This window comes from Dendrobates tinctorius, unplaced genomic scaffold, assembly GCF_039654945.1.
Source record: "Dendrobates tinctorius isolate UK_male_01 unplaced genomic scaffold, ASM3965494v1 ptg000205l, whole genome shotgun sequence".
In the NCBI taxonomy this organism is placed as follows: domain Eukaryota; kingdom Metazoa; phylum Chordata; class Amphibia; order Anura; family Dendrobatidae; genus Dendrobates; species Dendrobates tinctorius.
The window spans coordinates 87,201-105,000 of NW_027361872.1; the positions used below are offsets into that span (position 1 = coordinate 87,201).

The window sequence follows — 17,800 nt, forward strand, 5'->3', positions numbered from 1 at the left end:
ACACTCTGATCGGGGTGTGATCACAGTGTGATCCGGATTTCTCTGATGAGAACATGTAAAAAAAAAGTCTCCATTTTCCCCATTCTGTCCGTCCGTGAAAAATCGGACTTGCGTGATGGCACCCAAGTATGCCTTTCTCTGAAATCCTGCTGACCGAGGACTATAAAGACAGACTAGCCCAGATCTGTACATAGGGAGAGACGCATTGATCAACTGAAGCAGTGCAAGGACATCATTGGACTAGTCAGGTCTTTCCTTGCTGGCCTTCCAGAACATGTCTTCTCTGAAACACTACCATTGTGAAGCCAGGCTCTGATTCATCCTGTCCGTGGTTTAGACAGACTGAATCTAGTGATGGAAAAAAAAAAAAAAAAATGTTGTGAAGAAGAAACGGAGAGTGGTGGTCATGGGGGATTCCCTGTTGAGAGGAACAGAGGCCGCTATCTGCAGACCGGATATAACTTCAAGAGAAATGTGCTGTCTTCCAGGTGCAAAAATTAAAGCTGTGTCTGACAGGATATCAGGACTCTGCAGACCTACAGATGACTACCCATTCCTGCTACTACATGTGGGGACAAATGACACCGCAAGAAACGACCTGGAAACCATCTGCAGAGACTTTGAAGACTTAGGCAAGAAAGTGAAAGAACTGGGAGCGCAGGTGGTCTTCTCTTCCATCCTCCCAGTGGATGGCCATGGAACAAGGAGGTGGAATAAGATTCTGCATGTGAACAACTGGCTACGTCGATGGTGCCGTCAGCAAAGATTTGGATTTCTGGATCACGGAGTGAATTACTTCTACGATGGACTACTTGCTAGAGATGGGGTGCACCTTACGAAGACTGGAAAACATGTATTTGGAAGTCGCCTTGCTACACTTGTAAGGAGAGCTTTAAACTAGAACAACATGGGAAGGGAAGCAAAAGACCAGAAAAAGCCATACATCTGACAAATGCTATTGAGAACTCTGCTATTAGAAATGGAAAGGAAGAACAAAGACGAAAGAATCTAATTAATAAAAATATTGGAGAAAGAGAAACCAATCACAAACTAAAATGTTTCTATACTAATGCACAAAGCATGGGCAACAAACAAGGAGAATTGGAACTACTAACGCAGGAAAAGAAATATGATGTCATTGGAATCACTGAAACTTGGTGGGACGATACACATGATTGGAATACAAGACTAGAAGGATACAACTTATTTGCAAGAAACAGACATGATAAACGAGGAGGGGGTGTCGCATTGTATGTTAGAAACGCGTATATCTGCACAGAGATTGAAGCTTCAGAGACTGGGAGTTCTGTGGAAACTGTTTGGGTAAGAATACAAGGACAGAACAATGGAAAGGACACCATTGTAGGCATTTACTACAGGCCGCCTGTGCAAGCTGAAGATATGGATGAACTCTTTATGCATCAAATGGCCAAGTTATCCAAAAAATATGACATAGTTGTCATGGGAGATTTCAACTATCCAGACATTTGTTGGGAATCTCTCTCAGGCAAAACTAACAGGTCAAGGAAATTCTTATCCTCTCTTGCTGACAACTTTATCTTCCAGAAGGTAGGGGAGAAAACAAGGGGAACTGCTACCTTGGATCTAATCCTTATAAACAGGGAGGAAATGGTTGAGGAGGTAAAAGTGGCTGGGACCCTAGGAGGTAGCGACCATGCTATTTTAGAATTTTGGATAACTAGAGGAGGAAGACCTGTGAAGACTCAGACGTCAAGGTTAGATTTCAGAAAGGCAGATTTTAAAGGGATTCAGAAAGAGAATTGGAGGGATCCAATGGCTGGATATCCTTAAAGACAAAAATGTCCAGGAAGGATGGGAAATCTTGAAAAATGAAATTCTCAAAGCACAGTTGTTAACAATTCTGAAAAGAGGGAAGAATAGGAAGCATTTAAGGAAACCAGGATGGATGAACACAGAACTTAAGCACATGCTAAAAAGGAAGAAAAAAATGTTTATAAAATGGAAAGAGGGAGGCATAGCTAAAGAAGAATATAATGCTGTCTGCAGAACCTGCAGGGCACAAATCAGATTACCTAAAGCTGAAAATGAATTGAGGCTTGCAAGAGATGTCAAAAGCAATAATAAAGGATTTTGGGGATATGTCAAAAGTAAAAGAAAAGTCAAAGATGCTATAGGATTTTTACAGGATGAAAATGATGAAATGGTAAGACAGGATGTTGAGAAGGCTGAACTTTTAAATTCCTATTTTGCATCTGTTTTCTCTCAGAAAGGAAATGTAACATCAACTGTTCTTCACTGTCCTATTAAGGGAATAGAAGAATCCAGGATATCTATAAACAGAAAGATAGTGAGGAAACACTTAGCTAACCTAAATGAATTCAAGTCTCCAGGTCCAGATGAATTACACCCCAGAGTACTGAAGGAGATAGCAGAAGAAATTTTTGAACCCCTCTCCATAATCTTTGAAAATTCTTGGAGAACAGGAGAAGTGCCAGAAGACTGGAGAAGAGCAAATGTTGTTCCTATCTTCAAAAAGGGGAAGAAGGTGGACCCAGGCAACTATAGGCCTGTGAGTCTGACTTCTATACCAGGAAAGATCTTTGAACAAATTATTAAACAACATGTATGTCAGTACCTGGATAAGAATGAAGTGATTAAACAGAGTCAGCATGGGTTTGTAACTAATAAGTCATGTCAGACTAACTTAATTTCCTTCTATGACGGAATCACTGATTGGGTGGATCAAGGAAATGCTGTAGATATAGTATATCTTGACTTCAGCAAAGCATTTGACAAAGTCTCTCATACAATCCTTATTGAAAAAATGACTAAGTATGGAATGGACAAGGCAACTGTTAGGTGGATTCATAACTGGCTTAGTGATCGGACCCAAAGAGTGGTCTTAAATGGCTGCACATCCAGTTGGAAGAATGTCTCAAGTGGGGTACCACAGGGCTCTGTCCTGGGCCCTGTATTGTTCAACATCTTTATCAACGATTTAGATGAAGGAATTGAGGGTAAACTGATTAAATTTTCTGATGACACAAAGCTAGGAGGGATAGCTAATACTAGAGAAGAGAGAGAGAGGATTCAAAAAGATATAAATAAACTGGAGAAGTGGGCAGCAACTAACAGAATGGTTTTTAACAGGGAGAAATGCAAAGTACTACATCTGGGCCATAAAAATGAAAAAAGCATATACAGAATGGGAGGAATAGGGCTAAGTGACAGCACATGTGAAAAAGACTTGGGTATACTAATAGATCACAGACTGAATATGAGTCAACAGTGTTATGCAGCAGCAAAAAAGGCAAATGCAATTCTAGGATGTATTAACAGAAGCATACAGTCTAGATCACGTGAAGTCGTTATTGCCCTCTACTCCTCTTTGGTCAGACCTCATCTGGAATACTGTGTCCAGTTTTGGGCGCCACATTTTAAAAGACATCAACAAACTAGAGCAAGTTCAGAAAAGAGCGACTAGAATGGTGACCGGTCTGCAAACCCTGTCTTATGATGAAAGGTTGCAGGATTTGGGAATGTTTAGCTTGCAAAAGAGAAGACTGAGAGGAGACTTAATAACTGTCTACAAATATCTCAAGGGCTGTCACATTGCAGAAGGATCATCTTTATTCTCGTTTGCACAAGGAAAGACTAGAAGCAATGGGATGAAACTGAAAGGGAGGAGACACAGATTAGATATTAGAAAAAACATTTTGACAGAGTGATCAATGAGTGGAACAGGCTGCCATGAGAGGTGGTGAGTTCTCCTTCAATAGAAGTCTTCAAACAGAGGCTGGACAGATATCTGTCTGGGATGATTTAGCGAATCCTGCTTTGAGCAGGGGGTTGGACCAGATGGCCCAGGAGGTCCCTTCCAACTCTACGATTATATGATTCTATGGGTTCCCTTTATTGAAGCTGAATGGCAATACCAGATGCAACAATGGACAGGTGTAGCGCTGTTTCTTGAAAGAATGCAAGCCTTTAATCCTATAGAGCCCTCAAAGAAAAACATTCAATAGAGGATCTGCCAAGGTCAATATTAAAAGTAATGGAAAGCTGGATATATTGTGCGATATTACATATTCCCTGATAATAGTAATATTTAAGGGTTAATTCCAATATGAAAACATATCACCATCCATCCCAAAGAGGCTCTGAAATATCCCATCGACACTCCATTCACTCTATAGCTGAGTACAACGCTTTCCTATTTCCAGCAGTCCAATAGTCAATAAATGGAGCAGTGGTGCCACTGCTGCTATCCACCAGGGCATTTTAGAGCTCTGTTCTCATTATGGTGGGGTTACCTGCGGTCAGGCCTCCATCGATCAGCAAGTTATCAACTATTCAAAGCTTTTAGGAATAATCATTTAATAATAATAGTTGCAATACTGAAAAAAAATCAGTTGATTGTTGAATTGACCCTATATTCAATATGATGCTATACAGAAATTACATTTTTTTGTTTCCTCACCTCAGGACATAGTTCACACAGACAATACACTGTGGCTGGGAGTTGCGTGTATTGTAAATGACGGTGCCATGACTCTCCACCCACACATAGCCACCATGCTTGGCAAGCATCCGGTACTGACCGCTGACCACTTGACCCTTTGTGCACACTAGAAAAATCAAATTAGGATATGAGAAAAAAAAATCACATTAACATTTACATTTTATGTTCTTTTTTTCAGATTTGTTCCATAACATTTATAAAAAAAACAAAACAATACTCCTTTATCACATCAATACAACTAGTCCAGTGCGGCCCAGCGGACTCTTTACTGTGCTTTAGCTTTCATGCGCCCTTATCCGTCTGACCTCTGAGGTCAATCACTATCCTCAGTGGTTGGTATATACAGGGAAGATGCCGCTGAGGCAGCAATGTTCCACAGCAGTCACAATTTTATTTTATACTATTCCTGCTGCTAATTTTTTTTTCTTTCCAAATCATCTACAGGGCGGGATGGAGACGTTAAAACGTCCTAAAAAGGAATCTGTCACCAGTTTTTTGGTACCCAATATGAGTGCCTCATAATGTAGGGGCATTGACCCCAATTCATGCAATGCATCACTTACTGGGTTGCTTGCTGCAGTTTTGATAAAATCCTTGTTTTAACTGCTACAGCTCTAGCAGTTCTCTGAATACTCTGTACAACCCCGCCCACACCTCTGATTGGCAGCTTTCTGTGTAAGCTGTGCATAGGCAGTAAGCTGCAAATCACTGGTGGGGGCGGGGTTATGCATAGCTCATGAATAAGGAGGACTACAAGCCTGCAAATTTACTAGTCATTTAGTGATAATCTTTTTTGCTAATAAAACAATGGTTTTACCAAAAATAAATAACACATAGCTGGAATCAGAGTCTCTGTCTCTACATTATGCCGCTCTTTAAAAGATGATCAGGCTTTATTGGTTTTAAAGGGGTTGTAAAGACAAAATAAAACTTTAGTCAAGGAGACTGGATGTATAATAAATATCACATTCAGTAATCCGCACCAACTGGCACTCACCAGGATCCAGTACGGACGGGAAGTGGAGCTGTCCCCATTTAACCTGCCTCCAGACTGTGATTGGCTGCAGTGGTCAATGACTTTGAGTTGGAATTCTCTCACTTTGGGCTCATACTCACCTGAAAACCTGGCACTGCCACCGGCACTCGGACTGGAGCGTGCGGCTGCATAGAAATACATGTAGCCGCACGCTCCGGTCTGAGTGCGGGCAGCAGTCCCAGGTTTTCATGCAAGAGACTCGCACGAGAATTGTGAGAGTCTCTCGCAAGTGGGTATGAGTCCTTTGTCTCTCTCTCTCTCCAACTCTGATAATTCCCTTACAGGGAGCCGAGCATTGGAGACCCACACGATACTCGGCACTGCTCACTACTCGATCGTGAACCCCGATGCTTGATGGAGTATCAAGCAGTCGCCCATCACTACTGCAGGGACTTGGTTTGCCCCTTGAATACATCTATAAGGCCGCTTTCACACTTCAGGCTTTCGGTATCCGGCATGGGGCGGCAAAAAAACGGACTACCGGATCCAGCCGCGTACGCAGACACCGGATCCTTCTTTCTGCCGGATATATTCCTGGCAGAGAAGGTTTCCGGGCATGCGCAGTGCGAAAAACCGGTCAGGCGTTGGGGAAAAAACGTTGCATGCAACGTTTTTTCCAGACGCCGGACCGGCTATTTTCTCCGGATCCGGAAAAAAACGGACGCGTCGCATTGCCATCCGGCGCAATGCAGCAGCAATGAAACAGCACGGGGAAAAAGCCGGATCTAGTCGTAACAGGCGCCGGATCCGGCAGTCCGGTTTTTCGACGCACCATGCCGGATACCGAAAGCCTGAAGTGTGAAAGCGGCCTAAGACAGAGGTGCATTTTGACTCTTGACCTTGTCCAAGGTCTTTGTACACAGTCTACAGGTCATTTTTGGCTTTCAAGGTGAGCAGTACTCTTATACATGTAGGGCAGCACGGTGGCTCAGTGGTTATCACTGCAGCCTTGCAGCGCTGGGGTCCTGGGATCAAATCCCTCCAAAGACTACATCTGCAAAGAGTTTGTATGTTCTCCCCGAGTTTGTGAGGGTTTCCTCCGGTTTCCTCCCACATTCCAAAGACATACTGATATGGAATTTAGATTGTGAGCCCCATCGTGGACAGTGATGACAATGTGTGTAAAACGCTGTGGAATTAATGGCGCTATATAAATGAGTAAAATAAATAAATAAAAATAAATGTTCCTATAGATAACATCTGACTCTTTCATAAACTTTTGTTTCTTGCATTTGACCTTCTTAGTTTCTCATTTCTTAGACCAGGTCCCTTTCTATTACACCTTGATACATTTCCACATGTGTGATAAATCTATCGGCGTCTGGCTCCATCACCTGCTAATCGCTTTATAACAAACAGAATAAAATATTAAGTGTAAAACCGCAAATTAATCCTTCGTCAGGAACGAGTCCCAATCGTTTAGCTGAGTAAATGTTTAGTATTGCGCATACTGTACTAATAATAAAAGATAAATTAAACATCGTCTCCTGCGCACAAGAAACACTATGTCCTACGTCCTCTGCCAAATGAAGTACTTAACTTCCAAATGATCTCAGCCCAATTAAGGGCTTAGACACTATAAATCCACACTCCAATAACACATTGCTGGGACAATGCAGAACAATAACCTCACCTCCATGTGGAAACATTGCAACATTGTGCAAAGGAAATGAAGTGTGATGACTTCAGACTCCATGGCTAATTATCGTGGCCAGCCAATTACGGTACGGAAATTCAGATTTGTATATGTTGTGTTAGTCAGGCCGCACTCACGGATAGGCTGACAAAGATTTTTTTGTTGCTTTTAATTTGTTTTTTTTTTGTTTTTGTTTTGTTTTTGTTTTTTTTGCCGGATTGAAATTTTTTTTTTATCACTTTGAATAAAATTGCTTGATACCTCACAAGCCTTATCCGTGTTCAGTGGGAGTGGATTCCTCAGGAACCAGATTGAAAAACCATACTGTACAAACATTATATTGGATGGGGTGAACTATATCTACAAAGTTTCTTATAATCACAAAAAAAAAACTAGATTTATATACAAGGAAAAAAAAGGGCCATAGCTCAAAAATGGAAAGACAAAAGACTAAAGAGACAACAATGCCAGATTCCAAAGAATATACTACTAAACATGGGGTGTGGATTCCGAAAAGGATCCGAAACCAGGACTTGAAGAATAGTAGATGATTATCAACGCGTTTCATAGTCAAACAGCCTCCTTCTTCAGGACATCCACATTCAAGAGAATGACGGCATTTTCACTAAGTAAAAAAATTACATATTTGTGGCCAGTGACAGGTCCTCTTTATCTGATATCGGTTAGATGGTCTATCATGGAGGATAGCTGCAAACACGAGTCTTCTGAATGTTTCTGATTCACTTCATGCCTAATTTTGCACCCTCCTTAATCTCAACAGATAGGGGAACACATAGTGGGCGCATCCGCTAAGTAGAAAGGGGGGAACCGAACTAGCAAAGAAAACGCGACCACTTGTATGTAAGGATAAAAAGCCATCCACATATTGATAAATTTAACCATATTCCTCACAGCTTGAACCCAGATCTTGGTTAATACTTACAGCTCTGGTGGCTTTTAGTCATACTTTCTGAATCCAGGGCATGATAAAACTCATATGCCGAGCGCCCAAGCAGCTCCTCTTGATGATATCCAATCAATTCTGTAATTCTTCAAGAAGGAAATATAAAAAAAAAAAAACAATAAAGTTTATTTTGTTAGATTTCTGATTTATGCTGAAAAAAATAAAGAATCTAGACCGAACATTTAACATTTAGGCTACGATCCCACGATAAGTATTTGACGTTGTAGATTTTCGGCACCATTTCTGAGCCTATTAAGCAAGTTAGTGTACTTGCGTTTTTTCATAGCATTTTTTTACGTGCCTTTTTACCGCATTTTTGATGGTACGTTTTTTGTCTCTTTTTGGTATGTCTTTTTTTAAAGTAAGCTGCTTTGTTTTGATATTTCCTGGTATTTGACTTTGACAAAACTTCATTGATACGGTCAAGTGTGGATTACATGCGTTCTCGATGCATTTCCACAGGAGAAACACACTAAAACAATTCTAGAAATCCCATCCACTTTTCTGGAACTGTAACACGCTGCGTGTTTTGCTTAGTAAAAATACGCAGTGTCATAAACTCATGGTTTGTATGTTTTTTTTTCCTTGACTTCAACATCCATGATCTGCTAGGATGTTGGATTGACCCACCCTCATCGATCAGCCGATGCTTTTACTCTCAATGGAGAGAAGCAGATATCGGAGGTTCTCCACCTACATAAAGACCACGTGGATGCTAGAGTCAGGAGGAATAGTCGTCGGCCAATTGAGATTTGACCTTCGCAGACTCTTATTTCGCAAAACAGGAAACAACCTTTAAGCCTTTCTGGACTTGTCTTCAGCTAAATGCTAAGAAAAGCGATTAATAATGGAGTCAAACAAAAAACAAACCTACTCTCTTAGGGTAAATTGAATTGTTACATGGTGAAAAGCCAACAGATTTGTTGAAACACATTCAGGCGTAGAAACCATGTCAATTATCAAATCTCATTAAAATAACTTTTCCACATGATGTATAGCCCTGCGGTAAAATGAACCCCGCAGTAAGGATGGATGGAACAAACACAACAAACACGGGTCCTGTTTGGGTAAAGACGGAACAGTACATTTTACTATATTACACAGTACATCTCAATCTGATCCGGGGATGATCTGGTCACAAGATGGGCGTCTTCTACGGCTTTCTTTTGAAGAGGTTGCTCCCTTTTTTATATTGACCTATTTAGATACAAATCTAAATCTATCGGGAAATGATCGATGATCTGTTGGAAACCTGGCATCTGGTATTTTATTCCTCTATAGCGAAAATGACCTCTCAGACCTTACCATGCCCACTGAAATCTGTTTAATGCATGGACCCTCCTGAGAGAGACGCTTTTGTAGCCATCTTCCATGCCGACCACCCAACAGAGGTCTCTGCTAGAGATGAGCAAAAATGCTGGGATAAGATGTTATCTGAGCATTCTCAGGAGCTAACGAGTGATTTTGGCATCATCAAAAAATATGTTTGAGTCCCCGCGGTTGCGTGTCTCTCGGCTGTTTGACAGCGTCGACACATGGAGGGATTTGCTGTTTATTAGACAATTCCTGCATGTGTTGTGGCTGTCGACATTCAGGCACTGTAAATCGAACATATTGTTCGAGCACGCCGAAAACACTTATTTAGAACCCGAGCATGATCAGATAACACCTTATCCCAGTACGTTCGCTCATCACTAGTCCCTGCTGATGGACCATTAACTAAGAATGTCCTAAAATATGTTAGAGGCTGGGATATCTATATCAGACATTAGATATATGACCGCAAATTCCACCAGAATTGCCAAAAAACACAGACAATTGACACCAAAAGTACCGGGTATGTTCAAATGGGCACTCTGGGCAACACATATGTTCTTGTATTGCTTTTTTCCAGTGTTAGACAATTTTTAGTTCACTCTATTATTAGCTATTATCATTTACTCTATTTTAACTGACACTTGCAAAATGTTCCCAATTTTTAGGAGGCTCCTAAAAAAGGGTGAGATCTCTGAAACGAGCAGAAAAATCAACATGTTTTTCAAGCTCCACGAAAAAAATATGAAAGCTCCCAGAATCAAGCCATACTGTAAAGGTATCTCGGGAAGGCAGAGACCTAGGTGCGTATGGGGTGAAGAATGATCAAGGGATGAGAGTGGTCTTTAAAAGGGGGCAGGACTATGGTGGGAAACTTTTCAGCCATGCGCTCCGCTCTCCCAGATGCCAGCGATCTAAAGTTAGTGCTTTAAAAGTCAAGAGTAGATTTAAATCCATCTAAATTATCTAACCTTTTAATCTGTCCCCCTACCATGCTTTTCTTGCTTTATATAAAGCTGTAAGTCATTACAAAGAAGTTTATCAGGTAATTTCAGCGAATACGCTATAAGTCTCAGTGAGCGGAAGCACAGAGAACCATTTTCAAACTATTATTGATACTAACGAGACTCAAGTTAATCATACAGGAAAACTATAAGACACTTTCTAATCTGTCCAACATAATAATCACCTGCTCAGTCAAGATGATCATGAGATTATCCCATCTACTGTGTTATCGTCAAGGGCTTAGCAATAATAATGGAACTTGGGCCTTGAGGTCTAAACACTACGGATGGGTTATATGAGCTGGAAGATGTTTTAGAAATAAACCGTTCTCCCGAAAATGAATTTCTGCCGCAGCACATAAATCAGGAACAGGACCCGAGTATGTTAAGTACTGTATATATAAGACATTCCAGTACAGCCCTCGGAGTTCTCACAATGAAGGCCATGCGCAAACTCGACAGGCAGTCCAATGCAGCTCTACTATGACACATCTATAAAAAGCACGGTGATAGTCATACGAACAGAAATTCATTACTTAGGAAGTATGAAATGCATTTATACTCTCTGCTCAGAAGCTGCTCATCTCCGAGTTAACACTTAACATTCCGGCTGCTGGAAGCCAACACTGGGGTGTGCTTAGTGCATATTGTGGTATTATTAAAGGGGTTGTGTTCACTACTTGGACAACCACTTCTCAATCCTTATGTTTCCCCCTTGTAAAATAATAACACTCATTCTCGTCTCTGTTGTCAGCACTGGCTCTCCTGGGGATCACGTGACATTGTTATGTCACATGATCCATGCGGCCAATCAGCGCTGGCTTCACTTTCTTCTGCTTCGGACAAATCAAGGCATCCGGAGGAAGTGAGAAAGCAGCAACAGCTCACATTTCCTCCAGGTGTCAATTACGTCAGTAGGAGAGTGAAGGCAGTGCGGATTGGCTGCAGGGATCGAGTGACGGCCAGTGCCAACACCACTGGAACGACGCCGGCAACGTAAGGGAATATAAGTGTTTTTATTTTACAAGGAGGAAACAAAGATTTAGATGGGTGGTCCAAGTAGAGGATGACCTATCACTTGCCATAAATAGTTCATTTGTTTACCTGGTATAAATGCTGCTGTTCTCCTGAATCCTGTGTTTCTATTTTTTCCTTCCTGCTCCTCTCCGTTCCTGAGATATGGCCCCCTTTCCCCTGTCTTTAAATCTATTTTTTTAAGTCAACTAGGCGTGCTCCTCATGAAGACGTCCACACCCAATTGGCTAACAAGACGATTTATATACAAGAAAGAAAAGGCCATATCTCAGAAATGGAGAGACGAAGAACAAAAAGGAAAACATCACCGGATTCAGGAGAACAGCAGCATTTACACCAGGATATATATATATATACCGTATATACTCGTGTATAAGTCGACCCGTGTATAAGTCGACCCCCCTAATTTTACCTAAAAAAACTGGGAAAAATGTATCGACTCGCGTATAAGTCGAGGGTGGGAAATGCAGCCTTAGTGGGAGACAGCAGGAGGCTGAGAGAGAGAGAGGCAACTTATGACAGGCTAACAAGCCTTTCACTTTATTGTTTTTTTAATACAGTATTTCATAACCTCATAGCAGGCTCCGTACGGGCCATGCTAGAGGAAAACCCAGCCACCCACCTCACCTCTGCTCTTTTCAGCACGCAGCTGCGTATGAGAATCAGAGCAGGGAGGGGGTGGGGGTGGGAATGCAGGACAGAGGAATTGAAAGTTAGAGCTGCAGAGCTGGCGGGGGAGGCGGGCCAGAGCGGCCAGAGCTGCCAATTGCATTTCTCCTAAGTTCTCTGACTGGTGATTCACCAGTCAGAGAGAAAGCTTCAGCGCTGCAGAGCCGGAGGGGAAGGCGGCCCAGAGCGGCCAATTACATTCGTTGTACCTTCTCTGACTGGTGATACACCAGTCAGAGAGAAAACTACAGCTCTGCAGAGCTGACGGGGGAGGCGGGCCGAACCGCGGCTACTCATAAAGAAGACATGGCGCCGGAGCAACGCGGAGGACATCGCCGTGTGCTGGCAGTGTGCTGGCCGGACTGCCGCGTCCCCGCAACACCTCCCGAAAAGTAAGTTTGACTTAAAAACTTGCTTGACTCGCGTATAAGTCGAGGGGGGTCTTTTTCAGCCCATTTTTTGGGCTGAAAAACTAGACTTATACGCGAGTATATACAGTATATATATATATATATACAGTGGGGCAAAAAAGTATTTAGTCAGTCAGCAATAGTGCAAGTTCCACCACTTAAAAAGATGAGAGGCGTCTGTAATTTACATCATAGGTAGACCTCAACTATGGGAGACAAACTGAGAAAAAAAAATCCAGAAAATCACATTGTCTGTTTTTTTTTCATTTTATTTGCATATTATGGTGAAAAATAAGTATTTGGTCAGAAACAAGCAATCAAGATTTCTGGCTCTCACAGACCTGTAACTTCTTCTTTAAGAGTCTCCTCTTTCCTCCACTCATTACCTGTAGTAATGGCACCTGTTTAAACTTGTTATCAGTATAAAAAGACATCTGTGCACACCCTCAAACAGTCTGACTCCAAACTCCACTATGGTGAAGACCAAAGAGCTGTCAAAGGACACCAGAAACAAAATTGTAGCCCTGCACCAGGCTGGGAAGACTGAATCTGCAATAGCCAACCAGCTTGGAGTGAAGAAATCAACTGTGGGAGCAATAATTAGAAAATGGAAGACATACAAGACCACTGATAATCTCCCTTGATCTGGTGCTCCACACAAAATCCCACCCCGTGGGGTCAGAATGATCACAAGAACGGTGAGCAAAAATCCCAGAACCACGCGAGGGGACCTAGTGAATGAACTGCAGAGAGCTGGGACCAATGTAACAAGGCCTACCATAAGTAACACACTACGCCACCATGGACTCAGATCCTGCAGTGCCAGACGTGTCCCACTGCTTAAGCCTGTACATGTCCGGGCCCGTCTGAAGTTTGCTAGAGAGCATTTGGATGATCCAGAGGAGTTTTGGGAGAATGTCCTATGGTCTGATGAAACCAAACTGGAACTGTTTGGTAGAAACACAACTTGTCGTGTTTGGAGGAAAAAGAATACTGAGTTGCATCCATCAAACACCATACCTACTGTAAAGCATGGTGGTGGAAACATCATGCTTTGGGGCTGTTTCTCTGCAAAGGGGCCAGGACGACTGATCCGGGTACATGAAAGAATGAATGGGGCCATGTATCGTGAGATTTTGAGTGCAAACCTCCTTCCATCAGCAAGGGCATTGATGATGAAACGTGGCTGGGTCTTTCAACATGACAATGATCCAAAGCACACCGCCAGGGCAACGAGGGAGTGGCTTCGTAAGAAGCATTTCAAGCTCCTGGAGTGGCCTAGCCAGTCTCCAGATCTCAACCCTATAGAAAACCTTTGGAGGGAGTTGAAAGTCCGTGTTGCCAAGCGAAAAGCCAAAAACATCACTGCTCTAGAGGAGATCTGCATGGAGGAATGGGCCAACATACCAACAACAGTGTGTGGCAACCTTGTGAAGACTTACAGAAAACGTTTGACCTCTGTCATTGCCAACAAAGGATATATCACAAAGTATTGAGATGAAATTTTGTTTCTGACCAAATACTTATTTTCCACCATAATATGCAAATAAAATAAAAAAAAACAGACAATGTGATTTTCTGGATTTTTTTTTCTCAGTTTGTCTCCCATAGTTGAGGTCTACCTATGATGTAAATTACAGACGCCTCTCATCTTTTTAAGTGGTGGAACTTGCACTATTGCTGACTGACTAAATACTTTTTTGCCCCACTGTATATCTTAATTTCTGAAGTGACAGTGACTTTTTAAAGTTCACTTGTCTCCTAAGATATATTAGGGAATTTATCAGCGCAGAATTTTGGACCTCCATTGAATAAAAAACTTGCTGTTGGATATTTTTGAGTCCAGTAGGTGCATTCTACAGTATGTTAGGATGTGTTTGTTCAACCCATAGATGAGCAACTTAGCAGTAGTCATATTTACCAATGTCAGCAATGTAAAAGTTGGTATTACGACATTCTACAGACAGAGGTGTAATTGCGCCTCCAAGGCCCTGATGTACAGTCCTAAACAGGGCTAACACCTACCGTGTGAAATCTTTAAAACGTGTGTCTTTGTACAGGGTGGCGAGGCATTTTGTCCCCCTAGGTGTGACTGGTCCTCTGCACCCCGTGTCAGAAGCTACGCCCTTGTCCACGCTACGCCCTTGGCCACATTCACACATTTTTTGCTCACTCCAAACCCAGAAGTAAAATACTGACTAAATAGTGATAGTGTGACTGTGGACCAAGAGTCCATGTACTAAATTCTTATTTAGCTACTTCTTCACAGAGATGCAATATGGCTGCCCCACAGGGGTTGTCACCAGCATATCCATGTACAACCAGACAGAATTAATATTTGGGCACCAAATTATGTCAGATCTGTACTGGTTGCCATACACGTTGGATAATTTTTAGGCAATTAATTTCTTGTCCAATTCATCCAAATCGGCACTAAAATTTTATATGTTTCAAATACATTTTTCATGAATCGAAAATGCCCCCAAAGTATGTTTTCTCATGCGATCAGGTCTCTCCAGATTCCAGAGTTATGGAGGGATGGAGTTAAAAATAATAATCAGGTCTTCCGGCACTTACTAGGCTGCATGTGGTCATATTGGGCCTAGTCAGTGATATAAAGCCAAGACTGAAGGAACAGAAGATCCGAAAACCGTAGAATGGAAGGGCATGCCTTTGCCATCTAATGTTATGATCAGCGTTCATTTTGATGGATTTTTACAGATCGAAATCCGAAAACATTTGGAATTCTGACAAATCCAAATGTTTCATGAAATGCATCACAAATCGATTTGCTCATCTGTAATTCTGATTGTCACCCAAAATGAAATCCAAAGTGAAAGTATACCTGGAGGAAGGCTGTAGCACATGACGATTGTCGAGGTGACCACATCAGGCGCACAGGTCTTACACGTGAACAATCAGTGGGTCAAATGTAAGCAAACTATCCTGTACATCATAAACCTTTCTTGTACGTTGTAAAGATCAGTGTGAAGTGATTCTTTATTGGCCGCCCATAATCTTATGTCTACGGCGGCAGCTCAGGGCCTCTCTCTATATTATATCTTTACAGGGTCATTATGGTCATAAAGAACGGCGATTGATTTTCCCTAACACAGTGCATTGTGGGTAGATTTTAGAAAGTCATTACAAATGTCATTGGATCAATAAGTGGAAAAAGTTCATGCAGTCCCAGAAACTTTCCTTCTTTATCTATTCTAGAATAATTGGGAAAAACAACTGAAAGGAAGAGTGTCTACTGTCCAGAATTAAAAAAAAAAGACTGCATTTTTCTCAAGAGAAAGCGCCACTTTGGTCCTTGAACTGTGTCTGGTATTACAGATAGGTCATAATACATAGGGACAAAGTGATGACTGAGGACGCACAATATTTTAGATACTTGGTAACACAGAGCTCTACTGCAAGCAAAATTAGGATTTTCACACTTGTGGATCAGGGGGTCTGACTACAAACCACCAACGATTCCGAGACTAGGCTCTAAAATGCCACAACAAAATGGATCAGAGGTTGCATATGCATGCCACCACTTCATTCAGTCTCTGTGATGGTGGTGGTGATCGCCAACTTCAGAGCTCAACGTTTTCCATCAATGCTCTAACCCATGGGCCATTTTAGTGCCCTTTCTTGGGAAAGAGGTTCCAGCTGTTGTATCCCACTAATCCAAAAATGATCACTTATCCTTTGGGTGTTGGGAATAACCTTTTCCACTCGGAGGAAAGGTACATTTCCTGATCATTTCCAGAACTTTCTTGCTTCTTAAAGGGGTAGTTGAAGTGGAGCTCATTGCATATTTTGCCATAGGGCCCCACATATATATGTAATGACCGCTTCCTCCTGGACCAGAGCGCTCATTAAAATACTAAAAATCCAGGTTATGCAGGGCACATGCAAGAAAGCCTCACCTGTCATCGCAGTAGGTGAACTTCATGTCCATGCTGTGGCGGCTGAGGAATGTTTTGCTGTCCAGCGGGATATCAATGTTGGAGGGGTGTTGTATGGGATGGCACATCATCACCAGGCAGTTGAGCATTGGCTCCTTATAGCCACAGAGGGTGTGTGGGTTGTAGGAGTTGTAGGTCTTGACATGACCAACACAGTGCAGCACCTGGGAGAAGCGAGGTGTAAGTATCATATTAAACTCATCATATGCTTGCACTCACCGCTAATGAGAATCACAGGTTTACCTTCCAAGTTGCAGATTTGAGGTTGACGGTCCTGCCCCTGTTGGTAACGGTGCATTTCATCCTCATGAAGAAATCACGCTCTGTACTGACATCCTTGTTTTTCTTTCCTGGGCCAGCACCTTAGCATAATGAGACCCATATTATTGATGGCTGCATTTGAGGTTGATGAACTGAAGCACAAGTACTCATGGGCAGAAATTACAATCTGTCTTGTGGTTATGGAACTACAACTCTAAACATGTGATGACATACAGTATACCTATTACTTAGCAAAATTATTCCACAGCATCAATCAAAGATATTGACAAACAAGAGAAAGTGAAAGGTGGGCCTTTGGCTCTCAAAAGGCGTTCTTTTCTCTCTGCCCCCGCTATCCTATTTGTCAAACTTCATACAGTCATAACACAGAGGTGGGCTTTTAGTTCAGGGCAAGCATATCATTGGACAATGGCAATAACTTGCTGGAAATTGAAAGAATACAGGTCTCAGAACCTATCATACTGGCAGAATGCTGATGAAGTGGGACCGTCCATTCTAAAAAAGAGTAAAAGGCAAGTTACAGGGCATTAGACTCAGGATGAGGTCCTGGACAAATTAGACTGGTATGTGCACCTAAACCAGTGTTTTACTTTTGGGGAATGAAGGAGGCAAGACCATGCTTTTCTACAGGTTTTATCTGAAATAACACATAGGCAGAACCTGTCGGTAAAGGATGCAGGCTTAATATATTAGTCACAGTAACATTAGGGATATTATATCAGACGGACGCTAATTATACCTGCCCATATTGGACTTATCCACCCATTTTTCTAGAGGCTTTATAGTTACCATTTCAGGGCAAATATGTATGTAATATATATATATATATATATATATATATATATATATATATATATATATATATATATATATTCTCATATTCCTTGCTTTCTGATGTTAATGTAACTTGGCACTGCCACATGATAATAGATGAGATGTGGCAGTGCCAAGTGACAGCAACATCAGAAAGAAGGAATATGAGAAGCT

General features: G+C 41.8%; 1 protein-coding gene across 2 annotated transcripts in view; it reads right to left on the minus strand.

The window, feature by feature from the left end:
• EPAS1 (endothelial PAS domain protein 1) overlaps positions 1–17,800 on the minus strand; it is a 135,024-nt gene that overhangs the window by 25,845 nt on the left and 91,379 nt on the right. For both annotated transcript variants that reach the window (XM_073553988.1, XM_073553987.1), the window contains 4 exons: positions 16,775–16,893; positions 16,493–16,695; positions 8,120–8,226; positions 4,463–4,610 (listed from right to left, as the gene is read on the minus strand). In XM_073553988.1, the coding sequence (XP_073410089.1) occupies positions 4,463–4,610; positions 8,120–8,226; positions 16,493–16,695; positions 16,775–16,893 (577 nt within the window). The remainder of the gene's footprint in view (positions 1–4,462; positions 4,611–8,119; positions 8,227–16,492; positions 16,696–16,774; positions 16,894–17,800) is intronic.